General features: G+C 36.3%; 1 protein-coding gene across 3 annotated transcripts in view; it reads right to left on the bottom strand.

The window, feature by feature from the left end:
* Positions 1 to 12,320, bottom strand: part of CCAR1 (cell division cycle and apoptosis regulator 1) — a 45,775-nt gene extending 33,455 nt beyond the window's left edge. Inside the window, exons 1-4 of one of the 3 annotated variants that reach the window (XM_019731734.2) lie at positions 12,180 to 12,320; positions 10,977 to 11,100; positions 1,480 to 1,652; positions 976 to 1,020 (exon numbers count right to left, since the gene is read on the bottom strand). In XM_019731734.2, coding sequence (XP_019587293.1) covers positions 976 to 1,020; positions 1,480 to 1,652; positions 10,977 to 11,049 — 291 coding nt within the window. In that variant the 5' untranslated portion in view covers positions 11,050 to 11,100; positions 12,180 to 12,320. Of the gene's footprint in view, positions 1 to 975; positions 1,021 to 1,479; positions 1,653 to 10,976; positions 11,101 to 11,699; positions 11,807 to 12,151 lie in introns of those variants that run through there. The other 2 variants (XM_019731733.2, XM_074339528.1) reach the window with 2 other exon arrangements.
* Positions 12,321 to 15,214: the final 2,894 nt, after the last annotated feature.

Genomic DNA, 15,214 nt, shown 5'->3' with positions numbered 1-15,214 from the left:
AATGAATGAAGACTACCTCTCAACCCTGGAATAGCCTAGAATGGGCTAGAACCTACCTAGATTTCAGCAGGGAAAACTCTTTTCCTTGACAGGCTTCTCCTTGAGTTTTTCTTACCTCTTCCTACCATCACCAATGTTAAGACCTCGAGGAACATGATTATGAGCCCAGGGAAAGGGGGCCAAAGAAACTTGCTTTTGGTCTAAGTCAGGAGTTTTCAAATTGTTCAAATGTGCCTTGAGAGCAGGGGTGAGAACTACAAGGGGAGACTTCCTCCCATTTTCAACAGCTCTATTTTAGTATGTTGCAATACACAATTTCATCAGGACAAAAGGGGGAGGGTTGCTTTGCTTTAAAAAGATAAAGGCTGAAAACCAGTGGTCTATCTAGGGTTTAGGTTTCTTTTTCTTTTCTTTTTTTTTTACTTTTATTTATTTAAGTGTGTTTTTGCAGGATCCATCAGCTCCAAGTCAAGTGTTGTTGCAATCTAGTTGTGGAAGGCGCAGCTCACAGTGGCCCACGTGGAGACTGAACCAGCAACCTTGTTAAGAGTGTCAAACTCTAACAATCTGAACTAACCAGCTGCCCCGGGTTTAGGTTTCACATTGGAAAAAGAAGCTTTTCATTTTCACACATGGTCTAGTACAGCACAATTCCTATCTGGAACTTTTAGCCCTACTGTGCTGTACTGTGCCAAAGAGTCAGAAACAGAGTGATTCTTTCCAGATTATCTCCTACATGCTTTCTTAGAAACATGTGACAAACACTGGCTGCTAGTAGATTTTGGTTTTCTGGACCTGTCTCCTCTATCTTCCTCTCCTTTGGAGACTTTCCTTTTTACCAAACTCATGTCCCCCACCCCAAAAGAATTCAAATCACATGTTAAGGTAGCTGACAGGAAATAAAATCTATATAAATTGAATTTGAAACAAATGGCTCGTTTATAATCAGTTTTTAACATGAAGATACAAACTAACCTGTTGTTGCACACTGTACAAGGCCTGCTGAGGTTGTGAATATTGCTAGAAAAAGAATTTTTTTCAAAGAAAAATATGGACATTAGTTTTACTTATTCTCAAAAAGCAATACACATACAAATACATAACTAGAATCAAACTAGAAAGAAATTTTATGGAACAGCTCAATGTCATCTAAAAATAAACGAAATGGTTATTATTTATAATCTGGGACCCATTAATAACTGTATTGTGTTCAAATAATTAAGTTATAAGAACTGCTCAATTTAAGAATTTTGACAATGCAACTATACTTCACTATATGCCCTGGACATATATAATTTTATCACCAAAAAAAACCCTATAAGCATGATAAAAACCCACAATTATTCCTTCTTTAAAAAGTGAAAATTATTCATTCTTTTGAAAATGAACGTGCCCACTCTGGCTACTTATATTTGATAGTTTCCTATGTCACATATCAAAACCTATTAAAAATTCACCTGTTGAAAATTAAAAACTCACCTGTTGCAATGCAGCTGCTGCAGCTGCGGCTTGTTGCTGCAATGCTGCAGTTTGAGTTAACTGATAGTTTGCTGGGGTTTGTGTGGTAAGGCCGGCTGCTGCCAAGGCAGTTTGCTGTGTATAAATGGTAGGAGATGCTCCAAGGAGTGATGGCTGCTGAACACCCAATGCGGCTAAAATGAGATTTAAAAGGGGAGAAAAGGAAATCAAGATTATTTGGATCTTTTCCAGGAATTTTTCATGAGTGCTTAGTGATGCACTATGACCTGCCATGGTTTAGGGAAAACGTAGCGAAAATTTTCAGTAGTGCTTGTCGAATTTAACCAATTCATGTCTCATGCCAGATCCCAATGGCTTTATATAAGAAACCATTAATCTACAAAAGTGAACTACACAATTAACCTAATCAACCGTACCTAGTCCACGAGCCTAAGGTACCCTCAAAACTATTTTTAAGAAGTAGAGCAGAAAATAAATTATCTTATTTTAGTATAAAATTTACTGTTTTAGGTTCAAGCAGGTAAGTCATATATTAAGGACAATATTGCTGGAAGTGATCCACCCTTAAAACTTCCTACTGAAATTTTCATGTACTTCTACTTTGCATTAGAAAACTGTAAAACTAGGAAACAGACAAAAGCAACACTTTAAAAGCACAGAAAGTTTTTAATTCTAGTGCACTTCTGTACTGAGCAATGAGAGATAAAATTAACCACAGTGACTTAAAATGACCATCTGCATAAGCCAAATAATTGGGGAAGGGTTCAGAATGACAGGCTTAGGTACTTGATATTCAACACATGCTTAGGGCTCAAAGCTGAAGAGAACACAAGAAAGATTTTACTTGATATTTTTATGTAATTCCCTTTAATAAATGCAAACAAGCAACCAATTAAAAATTGGGGTCTAGGGAACAGCCGGTTATCTCAGTTGGTTAGAGTGCAATGCTCATAACACCAGGGTTGCCAGTTAGATCCCCACATGGGCCAGTGTGAGCTACGTCCTCAACAACTAGATTGGAACTACTTGACTTGGAGCTGATGGATCCTGGAAAAACACACTTAAAATAAAAGTTTTTAAAAAAGAACAAAAATTGCGGTCTAACTTTGCACAAGCAAAACTGTATCTCCTGGAACAATGATTAGCTCCCCAGGTCATTAAGATTTGAAAAGTGGGTCTAAGGTTTAAAAAGTTTAAGAAACAGTAAATTAAGCACATATTTTTACTGAAGGATCTCTCAGAACCTTTAACATGCCGCTATGCATTATGTATCTCAAAGAGGTTGCCATAAAAATCAGTATTTGCTCATGGAACACTTTCTTTTCCAAAGCACCCTGCTTATATCTAAGAATAACTTGAAACGAATGCTGCTCTAGGGGTGGCTGGATGGTTCATTTGCCTGGAGCGCAAGCTCTCAAGAATAAGGTTGTCAGTTCAATTCCTGTATGGGATGGTGGGCTGCGCCCCCTACAACCAAAGATTGAAAACAGCGACTGGACTTGGAGCTTAGCTGCACCCTCCACAACTAGACTGAAGGAGTTGATGGGGCCTGGAGAAACACACAGTTCCCCAATATTCCCCAACCAAAAAAAAAAAAAAAAAAAAAAAGCTGCTCTATAGATATTAGAAAGAACAATATTACGCTTTATAGAAACAAAACAGAGAACATTAATGAACTAACCAAACCACCTTGTCTAAAATATCCCAGAAAATCTTTAGAAATGTGAGGCTCAACATCAATCACACATTAATTTTACTTAAAAATGAAAGAAACCAATAATAAAGTGAGGCAAAAACAAATCCCAGAAATCATGCTTGGGATTCTTATAAATTACAAATTATTCCCTGCAAAAACACTGATCGTTAAATATTTAAAAAGGAGGAAAAAGAAAAAGTGGAGGAGAAACTAAGGTGGGAAAAAACCTTCTAAATGTCCTAAATACATAATGCTAAATCCTTACCACATTAATTTCTTCTCTTTTGTTTTTAAGGTAAGTCAGATGTCACAGATGGGCAGAAAGGAGAAACCAGGACTAAGTAAAAGAATTTAAATAGAAGTTGGGAATAACTTAACACCAATGTAAGTTCAAAATGAGGTTAAGTGTAATGAGAATAGAGAAAAAGGTACTGAAATCTAGGGCATAGATTCTAACCAGGGAGTCCTATTAACCTTCTGAAATGGTATGCAAAATTGCAGACCAGACAGTCCAAACTTTCATCAGATTTTCAAAAGGATTACAGACCCAAAAGAGGTTAAGAACCATTGTTCTAGGGTAACAGAAGCAAAATTCTCATGTCAACACAAGACAGGGAAAGACCCTAGGAAAATAGTATTTTAAATTCTGAGATCGGCATGTTCTGCATTTGAAAAAAGTGACATCTGTGATTCACATATACTCAATCTTCTTCACCCACCTGAACTCTGACCTCAGATCTGCTGTGTTTCATTCTGCAGGTACCAATTTCTAGAACTTTGGAAAATACTGATAGTTGCCACAGCACAAGGGCTCAGAGCCAGTATCTCAGAAAGTCTATTTCTTCTCTTAATTGGGGTGACATTGGTTAGTAAAATTACATAGGTTTCAAGTGCACATTTCTATAATATATCATCTATATATCACAATGTGTGCTCACCACCCAGAGTCAGTTCTCCTTCCATCACCATATATTTGACCTCCTTTACCCTCTTCTAACATCCCCCACATTTTTCCTGCTAGTTTTTCTATGTGTTTTGGTCCCTGGTAGTATACAGTGGCCCAGCATTAACTAGGTGGGATGATAGCCAATACCCACATTATCTCTTTCCTGTTGTTGATAGCCAATGTGATGAATTAGAAACTATAAAACAGATTAACTGGCAATGAAGGATTCAATTGATAGGAGAAATTTATGGGAAGGAAATTTACATTCTAGCCACTGCTTCCCAAAACTAGTTAATTTAAATTTGTGAAATCACTGTACATGTGGTTGTGGCTTTTGTATGTCTGTAATACACCTCTTTTAAAAATCATTTACATTTGAGATTTTAATCTCAATAAAGTATTTTTCACTAATATTTATTAATGCTCCTTTTTGTGGATATCTGAGAAGCTATCCTTGAATATGTGTTTATAGCATTCTACACTCTTCTTGAATTATTATAATAAAATTCTGCAAGATAATTCTGTAAGTTGCAAAGTACAAAGATATTAACCTCTGATTTAATCTTTCTCTCTACATAAGTGACCAAACACTGGTCAGATAATTGGAGATCTTTTCCAATTATCCACACTGGAACAGTCTATTCATTTATCTGATTCAATACGATTGTTGAACATCTCATGATCCATACGAAACATACGCTCATCTATGTATCAGTACTTCCACAGACAAACCTTTGAAATGAGCCCTAAATGACCACAGGCTACCAAGTAAACAAACAAATTTAAGGGCTAACATCTTAAACCTTCGAGGACAAATGTAAAATATATTATTTTCTAAAATGCAAAATTAATTTCATATGACTGAAACATTCATGTAATACTAGTAATTATTTACTGAATACCAGTCAACACACCATTAAAATACAAAAGAGGAACTTGTCCCTTGTCTGTTGTCCCTTTATTTTATCAAACTATTACATTTAAAAATCCCATTAACTAATACCTCGGAGTTCTATCTTTACTAAGATGAGTCATCCTTCTGAAATAATGAATAAAATTCAAAACCTCAAATTACCTCAGAAAGTTTATTTTTTTCACCTTTAGCAAAATTATTTAAAATCAAGTTAGTCTTCCAAATGTCATCTTCTACTCTGTATTCTTCCTAGGGAGTGATCGTTAAAAGTTAGATTTCTCACAAATATAAAAACTTTGATGCCTTCATGAACACATATCTTCCTTGCAATCAGACAACTCATTGGTCAATCCATTGCCCTGGCTTTTGAGGTTCTATTCTAAGTCCATAATGTACTCAATGAATGGAAATATTCATTACCTCTTAAGAATAAGAAACTAAGGGGTAAAAGGTATAAACTTCCAGTTATAAAATGAATAAGTCATGAAGATGTTTAAAAAAAGAAATTAAGGCACAAAATATTTGAAATATAATATATTCCAAGTGTTGTAATCTTCTATAACTGCATTATTTGATACACCCGCCACCAGCCTTGTGTGGCTATTTCAATTTAAATTATGGAAAATTAAATAAAACTAGAAATTCAGTTCTTCAGTCACAGTAACTACATTTCAAGTGCTCAACAGCCAATGTGGCTAGCTACCATATTAGACAATGAAGATACAGAATATCTCTATCACTATAGCAAGTTCTTAGTGAACAGTACTTCTATAAGGAAGAGGCAAAGTATTAACTAAATCAGTTATATTGGGTTCTTGAAGTCTCTATAAAGATTAATATACTAGCAGACAATAGTTCTTACATACTCTTGAAGTTGCACTGAAATGATAACTAGTGATTCTAGCCATAGTCTCTTCTAGCTACTATTCAAATAATTGTTGGTCAACCCTCCCAGGAAGTTGAAGATGCCATCCGTAATGTCATATGACGTCTTAATCATCTTCAATTGCCTCTGATATTTACCTAGTTTTTGACCCCATTTCTTTCAAGGAGTCTCGTAGCACCCAAAGTTAATATTCACACTTTCAATGTTATTTCCAATACGTTTTCATCTATAACACATCAAAATTATTTCCCAGATCATAATACACATAGTGCAAGAGAAACTACAACTTACATAAACATGAGTTGTACCCTCAACTCAGGATAGAGAGATGGGGGCACTCACTGGTTTGTAGGTTGGTATGTTAATACAGCTCTCACTGGATTAGAGCACACGTAAGATACACTCAGAGATGAGGAAAAAATGTATTAACAATGAGTCGTACTAAATTTTATGTGCATTATTTTACTCTTAAAAAAATGTTTGAAACAATTTGCTATTACATAGCAGTACTACTGTTTAAACAGAGTTAGGCCCACACTAGTAGCAATCCTCCTTTTCTACCAAATGAGTTGGAAACACCCAACTCTATGAAGGGATAACTAATTGAAAAGTGAAATATACCTGGTACATTGGCTATTATTTCTTTGAAAAGACCACAAATCTTGGAATTCAAGAATTTGAGCTGCTGACTCAAGAGACTGGAGTTTTAAAAGATGACCATCAGTCCAGAATGAAGAGATATCAAAAATAGTCATATTCAGAGATACAGAGAAAAAACTGATGGTTGCCAGATGGGAGAAGGGCTGGGGAATGGGGGAGAAGGTGAAGGGATCAGGAAGTACAAACTGGTAGTCACAAAATAGTTACAGGATGTGAAATACAGCATGGGGAATATAATCAATAATGTTGTACAGATTATGTAGGTGCCAGGTGGGTACTGGGCTTATCAGGGGGATCACCTCATAGGCTATATAGACTCCTGACCACTGCACTGTACAACTAAAGGTGAAGTAGAATAATATTGAATGTCAACTATAATTACATAAGTGTGTGTGTGTGTGTATATACATATATATATATATATATATATATATATATATATATGATCGTGGGATGTAAAATACAGAATATAGTCAATGGTACTGTAACAGTGTAGACTGGGGGGTTATCACTGTGAGGTGTGTAAATGTCTAACCATTATGTTATTTTGTACACCTGAAACTAATATAATAAGTAAAATAAAATAAATGGAGTCATAAATGGAGTCATTTGTACTGGCAACAGCTTCAGTCACCTGTATTAAAAGAACCACATTATCACTACTTTTAACTACTGAACTAGTTCATTTTTCTCTATAGCTAGAATGCAGTCATCTTATAAATGGTCAAAAGAAATGGGTGAGAAAATAGGTCTGAATCTGCTAAATCCATACCCACTTAAATATTGTTGCAATTATATGCCTATACACATGCAAATATTTTGAGTCAAGTATATAGAAGGTATCCCTACTCAATGTAATTAAGTCTAAGGGCTACTTAATGATTCAATCAGTGACTCACTGGGTATCTCTTTCAATGTCTCTTTACAAAATAGGAAACTGTTAAACTTTCAAACCTAAAAGCTTTGGTCCCAAGTATGATTGTCAGTGAATACATACCACAGCACTTCAGCTAGGAGATAGAAATATAGAACAAACATTAAGAACAAGTATTTCAGTGTGAGAAATAGAGCTGGAAAGACCATCCCATCTAAAAGTCTTTGAAGATATTTTTGCAAATGGATAAGAGAATAGAGCAATGGAAGATACAATGAACCACGTTTCTGAGGTCCTAACATTGACTCGCCTGTGACCTTCTGTAAGACCTAAACAAATTTCTTCACCTTTCCTCATCTGTAGAGAAACGAATTGAGACAGAATCTAGAGCTCAGACCCCATCCAGCTTTGAAAAATTCTGTGATTTAGATAGAAATTATGCTTTAAGAGTATCACAACTGATAAGATACATTGGAGCTGGGGGAGAAATAAGTAGCATATCCAGTAAGTAAGAAAGGAAAGCAAATAAAAGCAGTTAGAACTAAATAAAGAATAGAGAGCATCACCACCAAGTGAAAGATGGAGAAAGGAGCTTCTTGATTTAAGGGAAGGATCTTCTAGTAAGCACTATGGATGAGGATACAAAGGTTTGGGAAAGGTATGGAAGGGCCTGAAAGTTAGGAGAGCTAAGCAAGAGAAAAAAAACTGCTACTGATGCAGTTACCCAAATGTGAAGTGCAACGGGTCTAAATGTAAAATGGAGGAGTATATTTAAGGCATTTCAAAGAGGCAAAAACAAGGTTTGACAAGATTGAATATGGTAGGTACAGAAAAAGAAAATTAAAGATGACAGAGGATGACACACAGGAATAACTCTCATTAACTGAATTGGCTCAGTATTAAAATGAATCAGAAACAATTCAAATACCGATCTTCAATTTTACAACAAGATTTCAGCAATAAACAGCTAGTGTGTGTGTGTGCCTTTACTTAAGTTTTTAATTATTTGAAATATGTTATCTGTGTGAATGCACTGAAATTTTCACATCACCGTTAACTGAGAATTTTATAGTACAAATGCAAAATAATCTTGCTAGAAAATGGAACAGAAAAGCCATTAACTGAGCAAAACCATGTTATGTGATATACAAAAAGGAAATAGTGATCATTTTTATATTACTTTCAAAAGAAAATGAGTCAGAAATATAGGCACAAAGATCAAAATATTTCATTGGGGTTGAATTACTGTTAACCTTTTTCTGTTGTATGATTATTTGATTTATGACAGTGACTTCTGATACTAACACATCTGACATATTTTAATGGGTGCATTTTTTTTTTAATAAAGTTAACCTAGCACCTACACATTTCCCTAATTAAGTCCTTTTAACATCCTTTGTTGAAATTTTTTCTCAAATTGTACTGAAGCTGCCAGGAAAAAAACTTAAGATGTTTATATTTTGAAATGTTCTCTTAAGATGAGGTGTAAATAAAACATTTTAATTGCCTCAGAATTGAAACAAATTTTAACTTTGACAGAAATTTGCTTGGCCCTGAGAATCAACTCTAATAAGATAATAATTAGTCATAAATGCTTTAAAATGAAGGCAAGAAAATATCAAGCTTTCAGGAAGTAGCCTAAAATATATCACCTAGAAATTAAATATTATAATAAAAGCAATGAGCAATGTCACTAGAGAGAGCCATTTAGAACCTACATCAGGATTTTTATAAGCTAAGTGTACATGCTAACAAAACACTTCCCTACTTACTGAAGTTATGATGCGTCAAAAAAATTTTATATTTTCAAAAACTCTGGTTACCTATATAGTTCCAAGAAAATCCACAAGTAGCTTCCTACAGCACAAATACAACAAGCCGTTTACACAAATCCCGTTATTTACATTTGGACTCCACTGCCAAGTATAAAAAGGAAGACCTATATTTACTACTGACTTTGACAAGTTTTATAAACCTTTGATAGCTCTTTGCTCAGTCTTAAAAATAATGAGTATAATATACATTTCAGTAATTATAATACAAATGTTAAGAGCTAGACAATAGAATTCCAGCATGACAGTTATGTACTGGAACAATACAGATGAATTTACAAGTAAAACTAATTATATGTAGAAAAAGCAAGGTAAAACATGCTCAGTTTACCAAAATACCAGTACTTGCTTCTGGACAGAGAATAGTTGCTAATTACTATTTCATCAAAACTAAGTCAATACCAGATTTTCTATTATTTAACACAGAGGAGAAATACTTGGATCTGATTTAAATATAATGTATAACTATTATTTCATATTATTTTCTGTTGCCTGAAGAAATAACTGTTGATCATTTAATCCCCCCAAATCAAGAGTAATTAAAATAAAAACCCTACAGTATCCATTTCTTTAACGAGAAAGGTCACCTACATAACTAGGTAAGTCACATCCATCAAATTTTAGAACACTCAAGTTAGAAGATCACAATATCTCTGCAACTAACCTCAAATTACAAAACAAATATTTCAAGTAAAACACAGCAAAGAACTAGTATTAGATTAGATAAGTCATAAGTAAAAATACAAAGTAACAGAGTAAGCAGCAACTTTTCTGGGTACTCAAACTCAAATTTTCATTCTGTAGAATCCCTGGGAAACTTATAAGTCAAGAAATAGCAAAATATTCTTCCTAAGACCAATGGGAAGAAATTTATTAAAACAAACATTTTCAATGACATTTTTTGTTGACTTTATTTTGAAAATGTAAATCTTCATTTGCTCCTTTTATCTTTTTTTTAACCAATAAATTCTTTAGAGTTGGTTTTTCTACTTTAAATTTAAACTGAAAACCAGTCATGCATAATTTTTCAAAGTATGAATTTTTAATACATTTATTTTTAAATACAGTTGAGCCTTGAACATGGGTTTAAAGTGTGTAGGCACACTTACATGCAGATTTTTTTTCAACAAATATGTACAGTACTATAAATGTGTTCTCTTATGATTTTTTAAATATTTCTTCTCTGCAGCTTACTTTATTGTAAAACTACAATATATAATACATATACCACACAAAATGTGTTAATCAACTGCTTATGTTATCAGTAAGGCTTCCACAGTAGGCTATTAATAGTGAAGTTAAAGTTTTGGGGGAGTCAAAATTAGTACAGGGATTTCCCACATACCCCAACCCATCCCATTGTTCAAGGATCAACTGTAACTTCTGAATACTGACACCTTCATATGCCAAATGAGGTAATCTCTATTTAATGAATGAGTGGCTGCTAACTTCTAACAATTAAATCATTAAAAGTTAATCAATTTCATGTTTGAAAAACTATAAAACCGTCGAAAAAACTGCTGTGTAAAAGTGACGTTTTGCTAATTGATCCATGAATTTTTAAACCGAGCTTCACAGACAAAACCAGGAGACATCACTTGCAAACATTTTACAGTATTATGCACAGCCTAACTCACATGGTTATAACACGCCCCCTCCCCTTACAGTACAATGTGTTCAGTAGTCTGACCTGGCTGAGATACCGCAGTGGCTGTAAACTGAGTAGCCCATGGCGGATTCTTCTGTCCTCCAAACTGAGCCATGATTAAAGGGTGGAAAAAAGCCTTCGCTTGTTTGTCTTCTACAGCAGCGATCTATTAAGAAAGGATCCACATTGTAAGTTCAACCAAACTATAAATATCACAAAAGAAATATTTAATTTGTCAAGGACATCTTCACAGATCTAAGTATAAATAACATGGGGCATATGGATGTCCTGATATGCAGCAAAAAATTTTACATCAGGTAATTCATCAAAAGTATCCAACTTCAATATATGACATTAGGGGTAGACTTACAAAAAACGCACTTCTATCTGCGACTACAAACTGTCACATTTAAACAGAAGACCATCTGCTGTTATATACCCAATTCTTAACAGTAAGAACACAGCTTTAAGTTCAAAAGAAAAACAGCCTGCGTGTTTCTTTTGGCAATGAGTTGGGGACTGAAAAGTGATGAGCCCAATCATAGAAATTAGGAGACACTGAATAAAGGTATTTAAGAATATCATTTAAATAACGAACATCACCGTACTATCTCAAGTAGGGAAGAAACGGGGGCTTTCTTTTCTCTCCCCTCCCTCGACGGGAAAAGCAGTTAAAATAACGGATGCCCTGCCCTTTAAAGAAGCATAGCGAAGACCCCTCCCCCAAAACCAAGCCCGAAAAGGCGAAGATCTTAGCCCGCGTACCCCCTCCTTTCCCCGCGACTCGGAGGGGCCAGAGCTCTGCCATCCATCTTCCTCCAGCCCCAGTTCCTCACGGGCCGCAGACCAGTGAAGGCGGAATCCTCCGTCCCACGAGACTGAGCGAAGGGCCAAGGGGAGGATACTTAGAACCCTGGAACCCTAAACCCCTAGGACGGACGGAGAAAGCCTCCATCTCCCAAAACCCACGCCGCCGCGAGCCGCCCCGACGCGCCGGGCCGGAGGCCAGGGGACTAAAACCACAGCGGCCGGGGAGCAAGGGGAGGCGGACAGCAATCCATCCGGGGCCGCCAGACCGAGGCGGAGGGGCGCAGGGCCCAACCGAGGGGCCGCTGGAAAAAAGCGAGGGGTGGGGGAGGGGCCGGTGGCGCGGGGCCTGCTCCGACCCGCACAAAAGGGACCGCGTCCCTCCCGCCCCAGTCCCACGAGAACCCCACCGTCGCCAGCCTACGGACGCCGCGCTACCAAAACGGTCGCTCCTGGCCCTTATGCGGATCCGACACGACGTTAAGAACCCCGGCTCCGCTGCCGCCGCTCCAACCACGAGGACCAGACCTTCACCTGAATCGGGTCGCAACTACCACTGAAGCCATTTCAAACCCGTCAGCCTTAGGCGCATGCGCCAATTTCCCCCTCTTCCTCCACGCCTCTCCCCTCCCAATCCCTCCGAGGAGCGGCGCTTACGGGTAAACGTTCTACGTGCGCGCTCCCCAGCTTGCCTTCAATACGCTCAACCCTTTCACTACGCGGCTGGAACTAGAGCGCGCCTAAGAGGGGTTACCTTGGCTCCGCATAACAATGAGCTGGGCTGTATCCGTGCGCAAGCTCTGCGGGAACCGTCTTCCGAAGGGAGGGAAGGAAAGAATCGGCAGTCACGTGATCCAATGAACCCGGCCGCCATTTTGTGTTTTTTCTCTCTCACTTTTTTTTTTCCTACTGCAAGTACTTGGAAAAATGAATATACCTGTTATCTTCCCAACATTGTTTTAAAAATTGAAATTAAATCACTTATCATGTGAATAATTAACTTTTAAAAATTTTATATTGTACAATTGAGTGGCTTGTAGTATATTCATAAGGTCATACAACCTGTATCATGTCCACTCCTAAAAGAAACCTGTATCTGTTATGGTGTCACTCCTTAATCCATACCCCCTACAACCTCTGGCAACCACTAATCGCCTTTCTGTGTCTATGGATTTGCCTGTCCTAGACATTTCACAGTAATAGTATCATATAACATATGGCCCCTTGTGTCTTCTATAACTTACCATATCGTTTTCAAGATTCATGTTGTAGTATGTATCAGTACTTCATTCCATGTATCAGTACTTCATTCCATTCTATAGATAAAACAATTCCTTTAAATGGGAAATACCACCTTTTAACAATTTGTCATTTATTCATTGGTCATTTGGGTTGTCTGTAATTTGGGTCTATTATGAATAATGATACTATGAACAGTCAAATACGAATTTTTGTTTGAACTCTTCAATTCGCCTAGGTGTTTACCTAGTAGTGGAGTTCTGGGTCACGTGGTCATTCTAAACTTTTTGAGGAACTCCCAACCTGTTTTCACAGTGTTTACACCAGTTTACATTTTGACAAGCAATGTACCACATCCTCCTCAACTCTTGTTATTTTCCTTTTAAAGAATTATACTTAGCCTAGCGGGTATCAAGTGGTTTTGGTTTGTATTTCCCTAATGACTAATAATGTTGAGACTCTTTTCCTTGGAGAAATGTCTACTCAAGTTCTTTGATTCCTCCTCCCCTTCTTTTCTTGGCAAATTTTTTTTTTGGTAAAATATAACATAAAATTGATCATTTTAACCATTTTTGAAGTATACAATTCTGTGACGTTAACTACATTCACAGTGTTGTGCAACCATCACCTTTGCCCAATTTTAAATTTGCTTGTCTTTTTTTGTTGAGTTCTGAGAGTTCTAGATCTGCATTGTAGATCCTTATCAGAGACATGATTTGCAAATATTTTCTCTCATTCTGTGGTTTGTCTTTTAACTTTCTTAAATGTCTTTTTTTTTTTAATTACAGTTGATATTCAATATTATATTAGTTTCAGGTGTACAGCATAATGGTTAGATATTTATATAATTTATGAAGTGATACCCTCCACCTGGAACTATACATAGTTATAACATTATTATTGACTATATTCCCTATGCTGTACTTCTTAACAGTGACTTTTCATGCACAAAACTTGCTGACTTTTCTCGAAGTTAAACTTATCTTTTTTCATCTGTTGCTTCTACTTTTAGTGTCATACCTAAGAACCTACTGCCAAATCCAAGGTCATAAAATCATGATACCCGATATTAAATTATAGTACAAGGCTATAGTAATAAAAACAGCATGGTACTGGCATAAAAACAAACACATAGATCAATGGAACAGAATAGAGAGCCCAGAAATAAATCCATGCCTATATGGTCATTTAATCTATGACAATGGAAGAAAGAATTTACATTGGGATAAAGACAGTCTAGTCAATAAATGGTGCTGGGAAACCTGGACAGACAGATGCAAAAAGATGAAGCTGGACCACCTCCTTACATCGTATACAATAAATTCAAAATGGATTGAAGACTTAAATGTAAGATCTGAAACCATAAAACTCCTAGAAGAAAATATAGGAAGAAAGTTTACAGACATTACCTGGAGTAATGTTTTTACTGATATATCCCCTCGGGCAAGGGAAGTAAAAGAAAAAGTAAACATATGGGATTATGTCAAACTAAAAAGTTTTTTCACAGCTAAGGAAACTATCAATAAAACAAAAAGGGAGCTTACTGAATAGGAGACCATATTTGCCAATGATATATCTGATAAGGGGTTAATATCCAAAATTTATAAAAAAACTCATTCAACTCAGCACCAAAAAAAAAAAAATCCAATTGAAAAATGGGCAGAGGACATGAAGAGACATTTTTCAAAAGAGGACATACAGATGACAAACAGACATGAAAAAATGCTCAACCTCACTAATCATTAGAGAAATGCAAATAAAAACCACAATGAGATACCACCTCACTCCAGTCATAATGGCTATCATCAATAAATCAACAAACAACAAGTCCTGGCAAGGATGTGGAGAAAAGGGAACCCTCGTGCACTGTTGGTGGGATTGCAGATTGGTGCAACCACTATAGAAAACAGTATGGAGGCATCTCAAAAAATTGACAATGGAACTACCTTATGACCCAGCAATTCCACTCTTGGGTATCTATCCAGGGAATTCCAAAATGCTAATTTGAAAAAAATCTATGCATTTGTATGTTTATTGCAGCACTATTCACAGTAGCCAAGACATGGAAACAACTGAAATCCCCATCGGTAGACTACTGGATTAAGAAACTGTGGTACGTTTATACAATGGAGTGTTACACAGCCATAAAGAAGAACAAAATCTTTCCATTTGCAATGATATGGATGGACGCAGAGAACATTATGCTGAGTGAAATAAGTCAGACAGAGAAAGAC

The sequence above is a fragment of the Rhinolophus sinicus genome, linkage group LG07, assembly GCF_036562045.2.
Source record: "Rhinolophus sinicus isolate RSC01 linkage group LG07, ASM3656204v1, whole genome shotgun sequence".
Taxonomy (NCBI): domain Eukaryota; kingdom Metazoa; phylum Chordata; class Mammalia; order Chiroptera; family Rhinolophidae; genus Rhinolophus; species Rhinolophus sinicus.
This window is presented reverse-complemented; position numbering and strand designations above follow the sequence as displayed.